At 34.9% G+C, this 20,743-nt stretch overlaps 1 protein-coding gene across 9 annotated transcripts in view; it reads left to right on the top strand.

Moving 5' to 3' along the window:
- The window catches only part of Ttll7 (tubulin tyrosine ligase like 7), a 145,251-nt gene that overhangs the window by 116,983 nt on the left and 7,525 nt on the right, over window positions 1-20,743 (top strand). For 8 of the 9 annotated variants that reach the window (XR_013427870.1, XM_078026604.1, XM_021732259.3 and 5 more), the window contains 2 exons: window positions 6,455-6,615; window positions 13,328-13,501. Coding sequence is in view for 8 of the 9 variants with exons in the window: in XM_078026604.1 (XP_077882730.1) it covers window positions 6,455-6,615; window positions 13,328-13,501 (335 nt within the window). In the remaining variant the exon portion in view is untranslated. Of the gene's footprint in view, window positions 1-6,454; window positions 6,620-13,327; window positions 13,502-20,743 lie in introns of those variants that run through there. The other variant, XM_040288938.2, reaches the window with a different exon arrangement.

Here is a 20,743-nt window from a genome sequence, read left to right as displayed (position 1 = left end):
AATGCAGAATTAGGTATTATAAAAAGTCACCCATTTAGAAAGCAAGAACTTAACTAATTTATACTAGACGTGGATTAATCAGATTCATCCTTTCTGTGGCTGTGATCATAGTCAACAACCATTGGAAAGCTTTGCCAGTTTAGTCCTCTGGGAAGTACACCCTAAGATGCAATTAGAGCTGAAGGAGACTTATATGGGACAATACCCATGAGAGATAAAAGGTAGAGAGAGCTGGAAGAGCCTTTAGACTGCAATGCAGATCTGACACCTATGAATGGAAGGGAGGAAGATTGCATAGGAAGAGCCTCAGACTCTAGTGAAGTTCTAAGAACGTCTTGGTCAGGCTAATGGGCCCAGAGCCTGTTAGAGGGAACATGCTGGGTAGAAATAGCTCTTCACTGCTTGCTTCTTGGCTGGGAGCAGTCTGAGGAGACCACAAGCATGGCTTGGATATTACAGGGGATCCTGGATGGGAAAGCATCAGTTTTAAAACATGCATTCTTTAGAAAAAGTTAGTTTAAGTGGCAAGACATTGTAGCTGCCACAAAGGCTGTGTGCAAATCAATTTAATTTGGTAAACACTTATTGGTTTCCAGTTTTGTACAAGAATTTTGCTAGGCACTACAGGGGATTTTGAGAGTTCATTCGTTTATTTGCTCTCTCAAACATACATTCAGCAGATATTTATTGAGGGATTACCTTGTCCAAAGCACTATTCTACATGGTATAGAATGCACACCTGAATTCTAGTTAGGGACCACTGTTGAAATATTTGTCTCATTTTTTTTTCTGTTCCGAGATTAAGGCATTTTCTGGTTGTTCATTAGAATGTTATAAAACTAAGATTAGAATGCCATACAGTCTCCCACCTGCTTTCCTTTCTTGTGTTCTTGGAAACAAAATTATTTGCCTTTTCACATTTTCCTTAATAGGTATAAAATGTAAAGATCCTGGGTTACAGGAATTAAGTACTGAAAAGAATCCTCACCAGGTGAAAATGAAAATAGTTAATCTTATTCAACATCATGTTGTGGTAAATCCACACTTGCATAATTTAGCTTTCTGCCAAGGATGCAGTTGCCTTAAATAGTTTGCAAGGAATGTATATGAAGTATGAAAATACTGCAGTGTTGGTGGGCTGTGAAGAATGCCACATTTGCTGAAAAGCTTATTCTCTGTTGTGATATCTAGGCATAAAGTAAGATTAGAGGATGAAGAGAAATCAGTAGTGAGATGAAGGTCGCATTTTATTTGCATTTATTTTAGGTTTCTTGGAAATCTTTGTTTATTGACTACTACTTCTCTAAATAGCAATTTATTTTTCATATCTACCCTTGTTGCTTCTGCCTGCATTTTGGTTATGATTTTCCCATCTCTTTTTCACATGGGCTGACATAGATGCTGCTCAAAAGTGTTGGTTTTTGCATCAGCAAAGATGCCTCTACCCTATAGCCACAGCTGCTGCACGCATCATTAGTACAGCATGTAGTGATTTTAATGTTATTTCTAAACTGCCTTCACCTTGTGCCATTATTTTAATTTAGGACCAACTGTTCAGCCATATGGAGCGGTTTGTCACTCAACATCTGAATGTTCTTACAAAATGTGAATTTGTCTGTGTGCTTTATGCTTTCAAATGTGCTATATCTCATATGGAAAAGACAAATCTTTTTACTTTATTAATGTTGTCATTGACTGACTCTCCCATTTATTTTTCCCATGGAGAACTTAATGTTGGACTGGGATGCTTTTAAATGTCATAATGTAAGGAAATGGATACCCACATTCTACAAGTTAGCCTCACTTGAACCCATAGATAAAAACAAGGGCACCTTGCCGACCATTTTTGTGTTTCACGGATTATTTATCTTCATCCAATTGCATCTAACCTTAAAATACCAGGAATAAAAAAAATATCACAACTAAAACTGGCACTAATTTACATGATGTCAGTCTGATTTCTGGCCTGCCTGATCTCTGCATTCTTGAAATTATTCAATGATTGTTTTGCTAAGGTACATTGTTTCCCATACTCTTGTTATGCACCCCTCTGCTCTATTAGTACACAGTGGCCCTCTCCCTTTCCCAAATACATTTTCCTAGAGGTAAATGTGAGTCTAAGAAGAGACAGTTGGTTTCTCCACTCAGCTTTTGCTATTGGCATCTGGGAAGACCGCATGGTGAGGCAGTGTTGGGAGATAGCTAAGAGCACAGGTCTGGATTAACACCGGTCCACTTAGCAACTGTGTACTCTTCATGTTACTTATCTGTTCTGTGCTTGATATTTCTCATCCATAATATGAGATCCAAAATATTTTCACAACCAAAAACTTTTCATAACCCTTAGGCAGCAACACCTCACCCACCTTAACTCATTTGCTCATGATCATCAGACAGGAAGTAATGTGTAGTTTTTGTCTTTTCCTGAGATTGAATATTCACATCTTTTTTTTCTGCAGAAATATTAATGTATCTAATCATGGAATTTATCCTCAAGATTTTCAGGATGGCACTGTGGACCAATAATATCTATCTCATGTTTTTGTTTTGAGATTAAATGAGTTAATATGTATAAAATTTCCTGGAATAGTACTTAACATATTGTAAGTCCTTGATAAATGTTGGCTCTGATTTTTACCTTGTCTGCAAAGTTTTCACTTTCTTGCAAGGAATAATTCACTAAGGTAAGCAACGACTAAGTGGTAGCCTTTGTCTTAAGCCTTGGAGACAGGTAACTATATTACCAACATGGCCACAATTCCTCCCTTTACATAAATAGTAGTCTTTATTAAATGGGAAATTAAAGTGAGATGATTAATAATGGAGGAGGAACCAGGCACTGAAGAATAATATAAGTTTGGTAGGTAAGGTCTCCTCAAGAAATGATGTTTAAGACAGAGTGTACCAAGTGAACAGATAGAAGGCTGTTATAGTCCAAAAAGAGCTATATGAAAGAGATATGAAGCACTTGGATTCTTGTTCCCTTGGTTTGTGTCTCCTCCTCTACTCCAAGTCATGGGAGGGGTCTTTCTAACCACCCCTCTTCCTAGGACCCAAGCTTACCTTCTTGGGGAGGGTGTTTGGAAACTGAAGGCAAAGGGAGCAAGGGGGGATGTACATTCTCAGTGTGTTACCCTGGAAAGGAAGGAGGAAGTGCTTGAGTCGCTCAGACCATGCCAATATCACCAATCTTGGAAATCGTTCCTAAGCAGGTGCAACGTGCCTGGAGATTGTTCCATATCCATGTTGCAGGACACATTGAGAGTGAAGCAGAAGCATCTCCCATCCATTATGAAGCTGCTGCTTTGGGCATATGTGGCCTAGGATATTGGACTATCAGGCTTTTCAAATTCCTTAGAATGAAGAGTAGTGTAGAATGGTGACCAAGAAAGACTACTTGAAGGCAGTGTACCTTGTACAATACGTGGCATAGAGTAGGAAGCTCTGTGAGTTGCCCTGTGTTTGGTTCTTGTGCAGCATATATTCATTTTACCGTAAGATTATTTAAAGAGGATGAATAGTCCATAATCTCAACTGCTTTATCAATTAAAAGATGAACAATCTCTTTTATAACATAAGGTGAAAACTTTGATTTAGGGCAATCTTACAATTCCCAGTGTTGATAACATTTTTGATTTTAACTTTTTTATATAACTCATAATTTTTAGATTAATTTATGTTAACCTATAATTTGCTAGTTTTCCATTCTCTCCTTTCTGAATTGACTTTCAGCCTGTTATTCCTCTCTGATACATTGACAGAAAGTAGAAAATTGAGAAATTATTTAAATTCATCTTTTTATAATTTGTGTTGATTCTTCTATTACATCAGTTGTAAGTACTGCTGTCTACATTGAAAGAGAGTTAAAACTAATAGCGTCAATGAAAGTTGTAAAAAACAAAAGGCTTAAATTAATGCCTAATATGCATATGGTATCAGCATTATTGTGAATAATTCATATTAAAGTTTTAAAAATTCTTCTTTTTAATTAAGCATTCATTATTTGTGTTAATGAGCTTTTCCAAGACAATGTTTTTCACCAGCTTCTTTACTTTAGATTGCATTTTCTGTCCTTCCCCTCCCCTTGCTGACAGACCCTGGTCCAGTCCAGGGTTTGCATTTCTGCCTCCGCTTCACAGCGAGGGCAGCTGGCACAGGCAGAGAAGCAGTGATGCTGCTCAGAGTTCATTGTGAGAAACGTAGCTGGTATTCCAAGCTCACCTTCATCAGGGAGAAATAACATCTCTTCCTTCACATTCCTGTCTTAAAAAGAAGAAAACTTTCTTTTATATGTTTCCAGTTTTTCAAATGTTTGTTCTTGTTGAAATTATGTCTCTGCTCAGCCTTTGTATTTGACAGTTATTTTTTTTCTGTTTTCATCTTTCACTCTCATTTTTATGGCATTTGCCATAATTAGATAAAACAAAAAGTGAAAAATCTAGTTTGGTGAACTGAAATTAAAGTGGCTGTATGTATTGGCATTAATGTTTTTATGAAAGAGTTTTATTGGAAATCCCTGCACTGCATAAAAGTCAAATACTCATGCATTAGGCAAAGCAGCTTTCCCCAGAATGTTTTCTAGGACCACTTGGATTTCAGATATCCAGATCAACTGTAGTCCTTGTTCCATGATCGCGTCTCCTCATTAGTCTGCATACGGCCTACTTTTATTTATTGTTTTTAATATTATAACACCTGTGAAACCAACACCTAAACCAAGGCTGATATGTTGATGATAACCTATATCCAATCAAACTGATCTCTTTTATCCCTCTGTGTCCCTTGTCTCAGGGAACTGTTTTCTTGAATTCAGCATTCACCAGTTCCTCACTCTCTTCCTTTATATTTTAATATCATAATAATGTATTTTTCCAATAAATATTTTTAAAATTTCTTGTTTTTCATTCTCTTAAGACTGTCATACTGTATATAATTTCTGACATATATTTTTGTACTTGACAGTAGAATGTACTTTGACACATCTTACATAAATGGAGTATAATTTCTCATTCTTCTGGTGGTACATGATGTAGGATCACATCAGTCATGTAGTCATATATGTACATAGGGTAATAATGTCAGATTCATTCTACTATCCTTCCTAGCCCCAGATCCCTCCCCTCCCTACTCTCCTCTAATCCAAAGTAACTGTCATCCCCTCCATCCTGTCACCTTATTGTGAATTAGCATCCACTTCTCAAAGAAAACATTCGACCTGGATTTTTTTGGAATTAGCTCATTTTGCTTAGCATGATATTCTCCAGCTCCATCCATTTATTGGCAAATGCTATAACTTCTTTCTTCTTTAAGGCTGAGTAACATTCTACTGTGTGTATATACCACATTTCTCTTTATGCATTCATCTGTTGAAGTATACCTAGGTTGGTTGCATAGTTTAACTATTGTAACTTGAGCTGCAATAAACTGACATGTAGTTTTAAACCCATCACTCATTGTACTACCCATTATTCTGTGTTACATGTCATATTTTATTTAATTTTGAACGACTGCATAATAATCTGGGGGGATGAACCCATTTCTCCACTATCACTGTTCGTTTATCCATTCTCCCACTGTTGGAGAGTTAGGTCATTTCCAGGTGTTTATAACTGTGTAGCTGTTTGAACAATCTTATACATGCCTCCTATTTTTACCTCTGATAGATTCTCTTAGGAATAAAATTGCTGACACAAACAGTGCATGAATTTTCAAGCTGTTTTTCAGAATGATTGCACTAGTGTGTACTCATACCAATAGGTCTGAGAGACATGGTAGATTGCCATCCACTTGGTCTCATTAGACTTTATTTTTTTTCATTTAAATGGGTATGAAATAATGTCTTACAACATAGACTTAATTTTTATTCTTCATATTTATTTCCTCTTTTGTAAGATGCCTGTTCATTTGTCTACTTTTCCTAAGATATTTATAAGTTGTTAGAAATCTTTGTATATTCCCGATACTAGTCTTTTGTTGGAAGGAAGTATGTGTTTTTGAATATGTTTTCCAAATTTGTAATTTGGTCTTTTATTTCCTTTAGTGACCAGTAGTTCTTCATTTTAATATGATCAAAATCTGTTAATCTTTTGTGGTCTTATTCCTTTTTGTGACTTTAGAAAAATCTCTTTCTAAAAGGATTTGAAAAATATTTACTCCTAATTTCCACTAAGATATTTGATGGTTTACTAGAATTGATTTTTGTTAGCTGAGAGAAGTAAGGATTCAACCTCATCTATTCTTTTTCATAAAGATTATTACTTTAAAATCTCCATTTATTGAACACTCACTTCTTACTCCACTGGTATCACTTGTTGTCTCTGTTACATACCAAAGTTTCATGAGTGTACGGATCTACTTGTGGACTTTTTAATTCTGTGCTGTTGTTCAGTTTTTTTGTGTGTGTGCCCATCTTTGAACATACCTAGATTTTTAAGTGCTTTGGTTTTCCCATTAGGTGTTGGACATAGTAAAAACAAGCATTCGCACAGTTCTTCCACGCATCTGGAAGGTAGCTGATGTTGAGGAAGTAAATTTATATCGGATTTTCAACCGGGTTTTTAATCGCTTACTCTGGAGTCATGGCCAAGGACTCTGGAATTGTTTCTGTGATTCAGGGTAAGTTCTAAGTCATCTCTTATTGTGTAACTTTTAAATATTTTACCATTTAGTTATAGAAGTAGTCCAATAAAATGGTTAATTTTCTTTGATAATCTGTAAATATCTGCATGAAATTGTGTTAGTATTCACCTGTAATTTATATCAATTAACCTGATTTATATAAGATGATTAATATGAACATAACATCATGTAACTAATTTGAATTCAGTGGAGAGAAAGTAATCGTTAATTAATGAAAAAATTTAAATTACAAACCAATATCCTTAAATCTTTATGTAGGAGACTTCTAAAATTATGGCGATACCCTTCCTCCCCTCCAGAATTCCTGTGCTGCCCAAGTTGCTGTGACTCCCTGTCATTTGTTCTTCAAGATATCTGAAACCTAAACACTCCATACCATTTCATTCAGAAATGTCTTCCCTTCCTGACTTCCCATAATCCTGATGTTATTCTCCTAATCATACAGGTGTGATGTTTCTGAGTGTCTGCACCTTCCTTCTCAATGCTATCTTTTTTTTAATATTTATTTTTTAGTTCTAATTGGACACCAAGGTATTGTACCTTTATTTTTTAATTTATTTTTATGTGATGCTGAGGTTCCTCAAACCCAGGGCCTTACACGGCTAGGCAAGCACTCCACCGCTGGGCCACAACCCCAGCCCCTCAACGCTGTTCATTATTCACTCATTGGTGAAATCCTACCAGTTTTTTTGTCACATTATTTGGACTGTGTCTATTATAAATTGTTCTTCATTCATTCTTTCTATAGTCATCAACATTTAACTGTTGGGTAGATACTTTTGGAGATATAAAAGTGAATTTGATATAGTTGCTCCTCTCAAGAAGGTGATAAAAATAGTTAACTGTGCAACTTACGGTAGGCCAGGCTCTGTTTAATCACTTTCCATGTATTTAAGTGGTTCATTCCTCATAGCATCACTTTGAATCAGGCTCTGTATTGTCTCTGTGTTATAGATAAGGAATCTGAGATGCACCCAAGGATAAGGACCCAGAGTAACTGGGATTTGAACTCCATCAGCCTTGACCCAAAAGTTCATGCTCTTAACCAATAAGCACCTCTGTCTTTTGTAGACAAAATATGATGTACACAAAAGTAAACAATATAAAAGAGGCACAGAGAGAGTATGACAGGATTACTGACAAAGGGTATCTTTTGATGGAAGGGCTAAGTGACATTAAAAGATTTCTAGGCATTTTTGTCTATAAAGTTTTGTTTTCCTTACTGTCTTACTGTCAGGGTCATTTCCCAAAATCTAGTGATTTCTCTCATTTATCTTCAAAGTCTAAATTTCTTATATATAAGCCTAATATGCTGATTATTTTTTATTTTTTTCAGTCTTCTCTCTCATTACTCTCCTACTGGAACTCTGCTCTAGAAAAGCAAACTCACTGGTTTTCCAATATTCTAAAAAAAATCTGTACCTTCTGCATTTTTCAAATCTTATGTAAAAACTGAGACTAGACCTATATCTTTTTAAAAGAATCTTGAAGTGCCCCTTTCCATATTCTAATCATCACATGCTGAGTCATTCATATGATTTGCGGACTCCTGACCATCATCTTTTTCCTCAGCTGCCATTCATTCACTAACAGGAAGAATCCATAAGGCACTCTGGGGTGTGATAAAATGTGAGCACAATCCTGGGAATAAGTTATTTCTACAAAGTGAAATATTTGAACCATATTTCACATCCCCTTAATGAATTGTTTTCTGTAAAAGTTCTCTCAATCTGAATTCAAAATTGAATATTTTTTTTTCTATTTGTTGATCCCTTGGTTTTATGCTGTATGTGGATCTCAGCTACTTTTCACTATGGATGGCAATGAGACAGTCTGATGCTAAGATTGGTGCTGGTGGCTTTGAGTTCCTTGGCAACCTCTAGTACCAGGCCCTAGAGATACTTGAGGAGTATACTTCCTTGCCTCTGGGGCTCCTCTTTCCTGAGCTAATTTGCTAGCCTACTCTTAACTCTTTTCAGAATCTTTCTCCTGTCCTTGGCAAATTTCACTATTGGGTAGATACTTTTGGAGATACAAAAGTGAATTTGATACAGGTGTCTTTCACTGCTATTAATGATTGTGATGGTCACACAATTGAAAACCTACTGACACTGTTTTAGATGTTAAATACCTATAAAGTCCCCACAAAAATATTTTTGAGTAAACTACAATTATTATCCACACTTGACAGATGAGGAACTTAAAACAGAATATGTAGGTTGCTCACGTTCCCAGAGTAATTGGGTGTTCCTTCGTTAAACCTGCGTTACCTGAGTCAAGAGCCTAGCCCTTAATACTGTTCATTGACTTTCTTTGAAGTGGAGTTACCAGTGCCTGACAAGCTTGTTTTACTGCAACTCCAAATTCCTTGCCCATTTGTGCCTGGGCTGGTGGAGGAGAAATAGTTTTGACTTTAGAAATACTCCACTCTCCATCCAGCTCTTTCAATTTTGTGGTGTGTAGAGGTGAATTTAACATCAGGTTTTATTTTGCAGCTTTACAAGTGGGTTTCTTAGGCTTCCTTAATTTAATGAAGCCACTTAATACCATTTTTGATTCTCAGCTTGGACCCAGCATAGTTAACACTTTGTCCTTTGAATCATGTCTAATCACCATACACTCCTTTAACATTTGGTCTAACATCCTGTCAGTCAGAGTGAAACCCTACTTTTTTCCAGATCTGAAGGAATTGTTTTAATATAAGGCACAGCTCTTTCCCAGTTAGGTGTAAAATCTTGGGAAAATATGACCTAATAACTGGACCATCTTGATTTCTGCCTCTTTCAACACACCCAACAATAAAACAAATTAAGCCATTCCCTGTTCACTTCCACAAACATCAAAGAGTAATGTAGTTCTTTTTGACACATTTCTTTAGAATTGGCTCATGAGTTTTATTGATGCCAAACAGAAAATACTCAAGGCTGAGCCAGGAGCCCTTCTATTACATGCAGCCCCCACTGAGAGTGTTGTAATGCCCCACGTTCCAAATATGATCCCTTCAGGGAAACAGCTCTTGGAATTTTTGTGAATAAAATTATCCTCCAAGTTGTATTGGAAGAAAGTAAGTCTAGGATTCTGTGGAACTCAAATTTAGACCTGACAGCTCAGGAAAAGTGGCTGTAGCTACTAGCATTTCAGCCGAGACCCACAAGAGGAATAGGAGTCAGCCACAGAATAGGAGTCTCCTTCTGCATTAGCAGAAGGAGAGGCAGTGAACAAAGGAGAAGGAATCAACAGTTTGCAAAAGCACCCTCTGTACTCAATCCCCAAGGTGAAACACCCAGGTCCTTTGGACCCTTTATTCAAAAGTATTTTCTTGTGGGAGTCTGCCATGTAAAATCTTTCCTTTCAGAATTTTAGTGTACAAATACACTTTAAGGAACATTCTAAGATAACTGTTGTTTTTAGGCTGCCTTATGCCGACTTGAATATACGTGCATAAAATATGGACTACCTAAAATAATGTGAACCTCCCTGTTCTCGTATCACTTTCAACTAGAGATGTTCTTGTTGGTATTTTTCAGCTTTCTGTGGGTGATCATTCCGTTGATATATTGATTAAAAAAAAAACAAACAAACCTTTCTTCTTTCTGGCCAATCAGTTAGTACTTACTTTTACAGAGGAGAAAAGAATGAACCAGTTTCACTCTTCAGATAACTGCCTTATTAAATGTTTTGATGAGAAAGGGGGTGAAAATTATTGGATCACTGAACAATATGAGGATTTTTAAATCTTTGGATTTTCATTACTTTTCCCCTTTGTTGTCAGACGTATTCCGTATTGTATATCTTATCATTATCTTACTAAAAAAGTCATTTAAAGTCATTCATTCACTGTCTTCTCTGAAGATTAAGGAACTCCCCAAAGAACTTATTAATCATTTTAATTTTTCTTTTTGAATTCATAGGTTTGGGTACTCCACTTCTTTGGAATTTAGATTAGAAAGCAGGCAGATGAGACCCTGGTGGCTTTGATAAAAGCACTGGTATTTTTAACTATTTCTGCTTTCTCTCACCTTTTAGCACTGGCAGTTAAGATACTGAGGTGCTAAGGTGGTGTTTTGCAGAACACAGCCATGCAGGGTGGTGGCAGGGGGGCCTAGTGTGAGATGCTGTTAGAGGCACAGGTTTCCTCTGTGTAGGGGGGTGCCATTAGCTTGGAGCTGGACCAAGCTGGTCTTTCTCATTGTCTTTCTTCTTATTGAAGGATTTTGGTTTGCTGACACTTGAACATGGATTAATCCAGAATAGAATAGAGTCTGTGGCCAATAATGATGACTGTACACACAATTGATTCATATATTAATTTTAAATATTTTAAAAAGAATAAGAAAATGAGAAGCCAAACCTGGTTAGATTATAACTCACATATTACTTAGAAAATTACATCAGACTAGGGTGTTGAAGTAGCCCTTTTGTTGTTCTCCCACTTTGTTTATTCTCTTTCTAACTCTAAACCCCAAGTTAAGAAAAGGAAAAAGTACCTTAATGTGAGTGACTGCATAGTAGCTCTAATCAAATGGCTCCAAAGTGTACAAATAATACATCCCTGTTGAGAGTTGATGGTGGTGATGGAGGTAGACTTTTGTAGACATACTCAGAATTCTGTCAGCAAAGTGCTAGGCAGATAGTCAAAACAGGATGTTTTCTATGTGTATTTACATTTATATAATTTTTTTATATCTGAATCCAGAGATTTAAGACCTGGAAGGTTATGGAATATTGATTATAAACATAAATTTTCCCTATTTTTTTCAAATTAGGTAAGTTTATTTTCTAATTACCTATCTTTATCTTGATGAACATATGGTTTTTCTTATATTTAGTAATATTTTAAACTTATTTGAGTTAATTTAATTATCATATTATTGTCTATTGAGTGAAAATGACTGTTGCTCCTCTGTTAAGGAACAAAACACTTACTATATATATATATGCTCTCTTTTTGGGACCAGGTTTATCCTGAAAAATAGAAGAAACCATTTGCCTTTCTAATAAAAATACCTTTCTGAGTATCTAAGGCACTTGGTAAAATCCTAAATATCTCAAATAGCCACAGAATTTTGAAAATAGAGTTTTTGAATTTTCCATTGGGAAGTACATTTTATCAGGAAAATATTTTTCTTAGTATTTTTTTCTGACAATCTACTGTTTTCTCTCTAAGGACTACATGAATTGGTTTATGTAAAATGAGACTTGAGCCATTACCGAGTCTCAAATCACTTTCTCCTCAAGGCTGAAGTGTTTTATTTACATTAGAGAATAAGTTTCTCTCTTTTCTTGGGTGGCTGGTGAGGTCTTTCCTGGTTGTTAATACACACACATACACATACACACACACACACACACACATACTTGAGGTTACCAAAGAAGTGTGCACTAGCTCTTGCTTTGGATTGAGCCAAGCATACTGAAAGAGGAAGGACACTGACTTTAGGATTGCCATGCCTCCACCTGCACTGCTGAGCCCCTAGAAACAGGCCAGGGGTGATAGGAGATTAAGAAAAACACTCAAACATTAAGAGAGAAAGCTGGGATCAGGTGGGATACTGATCTCTGGTTGAGAACAGGGATCCAGAGCTGGCTCAGCATATTTATTATATAGGTTTTATCATTCAAAGGTTATTTGTGGGAAAGTTTCTGCAAAGCAGCCAGGCTTAAAGGTCACAGCACTGAAGAAACATTATGGTTTTCTCGCTATGCTCAGAACCCCCTTTCCCTGGGAGCTAGTATCTGAGTTTCAAGGTCAAGACTGATAACTCTGAACCTGTGCAGTTTCCTCGGGCAGGGTATCACCATAGCAACTGGGCAATCTTAACCTGTACATTTTTTTGATAGGGGGTACTGGGAATTGAACTTGGGGGCTCTCAACCACTGAGCCACATCCCAAGCACTATTTTATATTTTATTTAGAGCAGGGTCTAACTGAGTTGCTTAACACCTTGCTTTTCCAAGGCTGGCTTTGATCATCCTGCCTTAGCCTTCTGAGCTGTTGAGATTAACCTGTACTTTTGCTAAGGGGGTTCCCAGTACAAGTGCACCACAACCACGAGGCAACCAAACACCTGGATCCAAATCACTGTCCCCCACCTTGCAGTGTGTTAGTACTTATGGAGATAATGCTACTTCTAGAGCACAGGACTTGTGCTCTGGGAATATCATGGATGTAGTCTTAAAAAGGGTTTAACCTAATTGTCCTAGTGCTAGTTTAACCTAATTGTCCTAGTTCACAGATTAAATTGTAGCAACTTTTTAATCCCTTTGTAGGATAGGATCATTATTAGTGTTAAGGTAAATACAAATTCTTAGAAAACCTAAATTCCTAGAATACTTAATTTTTGAGAAATCAGTTCAGTATTTTACAAAACTATAATATGGAGTAACTCCATTTTTTTTTTTTTTTTTAGGAGATGTTGGGAAGTCGTCCTTTTAGCTACCAATGATTGGAACCACCAAAATCTTTAAAGACAAATAGTACATGAATTTGATGTTGGTTCTTTTATTATATAAAGATTAATTTCCTAATTAATTTGTATTTCTTATATACTTTTCAATCATCTGTATGTATTATAGATGTGTGAGAGTATTTCTAGCTTTCTTTATTGGTTTGTTGCTAGGTAAATGATATAGCTGGTTGCCATTTTTAAACGTGAACATGAAGTCTTGTCTGTTTCCATGCCAACAGATCCTCCTGGGAGAGTATATTCAGTAGAAGCCCAGAGATGGTAACTCCTTTGCAGCTCCAGTGTTGCCAGCGCCTGGTGGAGCTTTGTAAACAGTGCTTGCTAGTGGTTTACAAATATGCAACCGACACAAGAGGATCACTCTCAGGCATTGGTCCTGACTGGGGTAATTCCAGGTACTGTTTACATTCTCTATTCCCTGAGATCTTGATATAAAATAATGTCACAGTACAGTTGGAAATTGAGCGTTTCTTTTTGCTTAGATAGGTAGGGATAAAAATCTAAAGGCTAAAAATTACACACGCAATAATCGACAAAATATTTTTAAGTAGCACATCTTTTCCTTTAAGGGACTAAACAAGGACAGCAATCACAAAACCTGGACATGAGGGAAACAGCATACATGGAAATAAACTTATTTGGTTTACATACTTATTTAAATACTTATATAAACTTATTTGGTTTACAAAATGCAGTAAGAGCATCCAAATGTGTGGTAATAAATTCAACTTTTGTTTCCTAGTAGGGATATTTGAACATGTGTCCTGGAGCTTTCTTTATGGGGAAGATGCCTATGGTTTCATTTTATTGTTCAGAAAGCCTCCACTACTCCCTTCAACACCAAAAAAAAACCAAAACAAAACAAAACAAAAACAACAACAACAACAACAACAAAACTCTGTTGGAGTTGAAATTTTGTCAAGTTTCACTTCAAATTTGAGTTTTATGACAGCTGTTAAATTGAAATAGATAGCTTTCCAAAGCTCAAAAAACCACCCAATATTGTTTTTAAGTTGCAAAAATACAGAATAAATTAAATAAGAAGCACATTTTTGTATTTCTCAAAACAATTGTAGCTCCTACTAGAAATAAAATGAATATGAATATATTAGCTTTATTATGTGTACATATTTAGTACTACTCAATGTAGAAGGAAATAAGCCACAATAGTCAAAAAATTCAACTAATATTTGAGTAAACAGTGAGGAAAATGGAACCACAATAGTTTGGATTTTTTGACACAGCGGAAAATTGACCTGTTTATTAAACAAAAAGATCTCAAGCAGGATCCTTAGAATATTATGCACAAAATCTTTTACAAAGGTATTTTAAATCTTTGTTTTGGATTCTGTCATTGTACTCGTGTAGTACCTCTAACCTATATTAATTCTTCTGAAAATAATAACTGATTAATCACAACCACGGCAGAAGTAAAATTAACCATTTTGAAAATATGTAAATATTAAACTTATTTCTACAGTTTTTATGGTTTGATTGAAGCAAATTATTGAAATAAAATTAATTATTTTCATGAATAGTCTCATGATGTAAAAGAATGAAATCCATTTTTTAGACATTATAGTATATAAGTAAAGAGCCTTCTCATTAAGTGGTTATATTTTAGGAGCATGCTCAGGAAAACTTTAAATTCCAGTCTAGAAAGGAATTCATCCAGACTATGATGTGATTTCTGCAGTTCCAGATGTCATGACCCTGTTTCTGTGATGAATCATGCAGTTTTGTGGGTAGGCAAATAGGACAAAGTCTTTCTGCTTGCACCAGAAGAAGTTGTTATGCCTAACAGTTGTTTCAGGCCTTTTGATTTTCTTCTCCTTGTTGTGGTCAGGAGAGATATTCCTGACCCTGTAATGTTGTTCTTGACTTCTGATGAGTTCTGTAATGAGATCTGGACTTCTGACGAGTGCTCAGGGTGACCCCAGTATTGTGAGTATAAGCATTTTGGAGTGTTAGTAAATACATTTTTATTCTGCCCACATTCAGAACCTTTTGAGAAAGAGATGTGGGAATCAGACACAGTCATGAATGTAGTTGTATTACTTACCAAGGTTACACTGGGGACATGGTTTAGATGTGAGATTAGTGGGTTTTCCAATATTGAATTCCAGAACTAAACTTACCTATTCCAAGGCAGAACTGGATCAACCCAGACTTTCCTCTACCCTTGCCTGATAAAGTCTAGTGGGAGGGCAAGTGTGAATGTATCCTCTCTGCAGATTTGCTGAGCCAAGCATGCCTGTTTCTTTGAAATCCACAAATCAGATAACTCAATTGTAGTAAGAAGCCAGGAAGATTATACTATTGGAAGTTAAACATGGAAACACAAGGAGCAGAGGGAGTTAAACATTTCTCCCTAATGTCTAGCCACTAAAACTTAAGTCAATGTTATGTTAAGAATATAAATTTTTCTCTTTATATGTAGAGGTAACAATATTTGTTAGTAGCTTTATTTCATTTGTGCAGTATACCTGATAAAATGTACATATGAATTTATATTTATACATTAATTTTAAATATTTAAATAAATATGTAAATATTTTTAATATGCTTAGGAGGGGGCACACCTAAACTATTTATTTATTTTACACAGATAGAGTATAACTTCTTATTTCTTTGGTTGTACATGATGTAGTGTTACACCATTCATGCATTCATACCCGTATATTGGGGTAATAATGTCCATATCATTCTATCATCTCCCCTCTTACTCCTCTCCCTCTCTGCTCAATCCAAAGTTTATCCCTTCTTCCCTTGCCTCCTGCCCATTATGGATCAGTATCCACTTATCAGAGAATATATTGGCCTTTGGTTTTTTGGGATTGGCTTACTTCGCTTAGCATGATATTCTCTAATACCGACCATTTACCCATAAATGCCATAATTTCATTCTTCTTTAAGGCTGAGTACTATTCTGTTGTGTATTTATATCACAGTTTCTTTATCCATTCATCTATTGAAGGACACCTAGGTTGTTTCCACAGTTTAGCTATTGTGAATAGCTGCTGTAAACATTGAGGTGGCTGCATCTCTGTAGCATGCTAATTTTAAGTCCTTTGGAGATAGACTGAGGAGTTGGGATAGCTGGGTCAAATGGCATTCCATTCCAAGTTTGTTAGCATTCCATTCCAAGTTTGCTAAAGTTATCTCCATACTGTTTTCCAAAGTGGTTACACCATTTTGCAATCCCATCAGCAATGAATCATACCTTTTGCCTCCACATCTTGCCAGCAGTTATTGTTGCTTGATTTTTTGATAACTGCCATTCTGTTGAAGTGAGATGAAATCTTTGAGTAGTTTTGATTTGCATTTCTCTAAGTGCTACAGATATTGAACACTTTTTCATAAATTTGTTGATTGATTGTATGTCTTCTTCTGTGACGTATTTGCTCATTTCCTTATCCCATTTATTGATTGGGTTATTTGTTTTTTGGTGTTAATTTTTTTGATTTCTTTATTTAATTTTAATTATAAATAAATATATAAATATTTTAATATGCTTATAAGGAGGTGCATTTATAACGTGATACATTTTGGATAATTTATCTATAAAATTAAAAAAGAAAAAAAATAGAGTTAACATCAGTCAGGTTTATTGATAATGTTTATCTTGACTAGAGATCTGTGGGATATTTACTAGGAGGCTTTAGAGTTGATGGCATTTATTACATGAAAGAGAGTGGCCTTCTCAGAAATACAATCATAAGCACAAGTAGTAAAAAGCCTTTCTCAGGGCCCGTAATATCTAAGCAAATAGGACTGGTATATACATCTAGGTGGTCAATTAGAATCAATCTAAGTATGTGTGTATGTATGTATGTATGTATCTCCCTATCTGACATTAGCATTCTTGGAACCAGCTCAATATCTCACTGTAACTAGGTTTACTTGGGAAGCTTTAGGATCTCCAACCACTTTTTGGCCTCCTGGTTTACATGACTTCACTAGTCAGTTCTGTCAAACCCACCCAGAAAACAGGAAAAGAGAAAACTTTATTCCCTTGTTTTACAAGGCTGCCATCCTTTTGATACCAAAGTATTTTGATACCAAAACCCAACTGGAGAATTATTGCAAAAGAGAACGAATGCTCAGTCTCAACGCTAACCATAGATATAAAAATTCTAAACCAAATAGTAACAAACTGAACCCAGAGAGTTTAAATAGGATAATATATCATGATCAACTTCTGCTTAATCCATAAATTTTTAAGGATGCAATAACATTAAAAAGTGATCAGTATAATTTTCTATATTAGTAGAATAAAAGATCACTTTGAAAGACATAAATAAATCACTTGGTAGAATTCAGTGTACATTCTTGCTTTAAAAACTCCTTAGTCACCTAGGGAAAAAATTAAATCCAGTCTAATAAAGGATAGCTATGAAAATATCACAACAGACAAACCTAAATGTTGAAGTGTTAAAGGCTTTCCTTTTCAAATAAAGGACAAAACAAGATTTCTCATTATCACTACTTCTATCCAGTATTGTGCTGGAAGTCCTAGATTATGTAATGAGGAAAACAAAATAAATTTAAAAATTAGGTTTGAAATAAAGAACTAAAACTCATTACCAGTAGGTATGATTATGCTGATACACATCTAAACAAATTTGTAGATTCATTTAAGTAAGTGCAACAATTTTGATGAAAGCAAAGTCAATATAAGAAAATCAATTGCATTTTCTGTATTAACAACAAATAGTTAGAATATGAAATTTAAAATATGATTTTAAATATCTTGAAATTATATGTAACCCTTAAGAATAAGTTTGTATGATATGTTAAGATCATTGTAGTGTCATATGTAACTAATTTAAACAAATTTTAAAAAAGAATAAGTTTAACAAGAAAGGCAAGAAAGCTTAAAAAAATGAAAAGATATACCTTATTCATCATTGAAATGATTGTTATTAATATGTCAGTTCTTTGCAAATAGTTTTTGTACATATGTAGTTTTCAACTAATCTTATTTTTATTTACTTTTGGTAAGGAAAATATTAAACTAAAGCTTTTTTAAGCATTTATAATACAGAAAAGCAAAGGAATAATCTTGAAATAAATTATGAACTGGTAGAATTTGTTAAGTACTGTGTACAAAAACTTATAGTAAAGATAAATTAAGCCAAGCTAATATGAAATTGGCAAAAGGATAAATAATTGAGCCATAAGTAAACCCAGGCCTACATTTTTACTTGATTTATGGCAAAAAAAGGGAGGAATGCTTTACTTATGAAGAGTGGGAAAAAGAAGTTTGTTTAAAGAAGTGGTGCTGGACAATTGGATTTCCAAATAATAATTTTAAAAAGAACTTGACTTTACCTATGCCATAAATAAAAACTATTTCCTGGTGAACTGAGTAAACCAGTAAAGCAAAACTAGTGCTTTCAGGAGATAATATGGGATATATTCATGAATTTGAGATGTTTAATAGTTATAAAAAGAGGACTGAAAAGTGCTAATCATAAGGCAAAAGATAAATATATGTGACTATGTTAAATCAGGTGCAAAAAACAAGCTACAGGATGGAGGAAGGTATTTACAACCCATAAGATACATTAAAATGTTCTTGTACATATTATATAAGAATTCCTACAAATTTCTAGCAAGAAAAAGAGACCACTGAATAGGAAAATGGGGAAGAAATTTGAAAAAAGACCAACAAACATTTGAAAAAGTATTTAAGGTAATTAATAATCAGGGAAATACAAAATCTCAAAAATAATGCATATCCAGCACTGCATACCAAGAGATAACAGGAATGTAGAGAAATGAGAATTCTCTTACATTGCGGGTGACAGTAACAATTGACACCTTTTATCACATCACATACTAAAGTCTTCCTGTTTTGCAGCTATTCTACTCCCAGTAAACTCTTGGTGGAAATGTACAGGCATGGGCACCAAGACACTTAGTAGAATGAGCATTGCAGTATTTGTTCATAGTATGTGAAAATTGGAAACAATTCAAATATCCATGGAAGAATGGATGCATTTTCTTGAACATTATCCATACAGTGGATATTAAACAAATTGCACATTCAGTATAACAACATGGATGAGTCTCAAACATAAAGTTGAGCTAAAGAAGTCAGAAATAAAGGAATACATATTTTGTCCATTTATTTAAAATAAGAATATTCAAAACTAAATTATGTTTAAGGAATACATACTTAGGTGGCAAATAAGGAAATTACCATAAAGGTTAGGATAGTGATTACTTTATGGGGAGGGAGTGCGTGGAGATGCTGTAATTCAGAGCTGAGGGATGCTATGAATGTTCAGTTACCTATCCTGAGAGGTAGTTATGCAAATACTTATTTTATAATACTCATTAAATTGGATATTAATATTTTATGTAGTTTTCTGAATGTGTTTTATACTTTACAATTAAGAAGTTTTAAAAACTGAGGAGTTAAATACATGGTGCCATTTACGGCCCTACATTATGATAAGTTTGACACATGTTCTTGCTAGTGAGGCTGATGCTCATAATACATAAATTATTAGAAGTATTTCATTTATGTACACTATCTCATTGGCGCCATATTCTGTAGGCATGGCAGAAGCTACTGGACTTTTTTCATAACTGAGAAAATGAAAAAGTCTAAAGAAGTTAAGTTGGTTATCAAAATCCACATTGCTAACATGTGACAGAGGTGAAACTTGAAACCAGTACTTATCCCCTATTTCCCCAAATCAAACTTAAAAATCAGAACAATGTATATCTACTATAATTGGTATTTTAAAAAGTGCAAAATAGTAAGTGCTGGAAAGGGTGTGAAGTTGGAACCTTCCTGCATTGCTGATGAGAATGTAAGACAGTGAAGCAGCTGTGAAAAATAGTTTGGCAGTATCTCAGAAAGTTAATAGATTTACTGTGTGACCCAAGAAATACACTCCTAGGTATATACCCAAAGGAATCAAAAACAAAGACTCAAACAAAGAAATACTTGCACATCTATGTTCACAGCAGCATTTTTTACAACAGCCAAGAGGTGGAACCAATTCAATGATTCATCAACAAATGAATAGATGAATAAATATGATGTACATATATAATGAAATATTATTCAGCCATAAAACAAAATGGAATCTGATATAAAACAACATTGATGAACCTTGAAAGCATGCTGAGTTAAATAAACAGACACAAAAGGACAAATATTGTGATTTCCATTTACATGAGAATAGGAAAATTTGTAGAATAGGGAAATTTATAGATGTCACCAAGGGTAAGGAGGAGGGGAATGAGAAATTTTTGTGTTTGTGTGTGGTGTTGGGGATTGAACCCAGGGCCTCATGCATGCTAGGCCAGTGCTCTACTACTGTACTATATTTCAGCCTAGAAGGATGGAAAATGGGAATTAATATTTAATGAGTATAGAGTTTATGTTTGGGATGATGAAACTCTTCTGGAATCTGTGGTGATGGTAACATAATATTGTAAATGTACTTGATGCACTAACTGTATTCTTGATAATGGTAAAAAATTATAAATTTCGTGTTATATCATTTTACAATAATAAAAAAGTTTTCAGAAAATACTGGAAATACATTCTGATGAACTTTGCCTACTCTCCATTCCCCAACCAGGCAGCTGAGTTTATTCTGGTTTGGGGTGTG

Source organism: Ictidomys tridecemlineatus, chromosome 11 (genome assembly GCF_052094955.1).
Source record: "Ictidomys tridecemlineatus isolate mIctTri1 chromosome 11, mIctTri1.hap1, whole genome shotgun sequence".
NCBI lineage: Eukaryota > Metazoa > Chordata > Mammalia > Rodentia > Sciuridae > Ictidomys > Ictidomys tridecemlineatus.
Note: the sequence above shows the minus strand (reverse complement) of the source record. Positions and strands in the feature narration are given on the sequence as shown.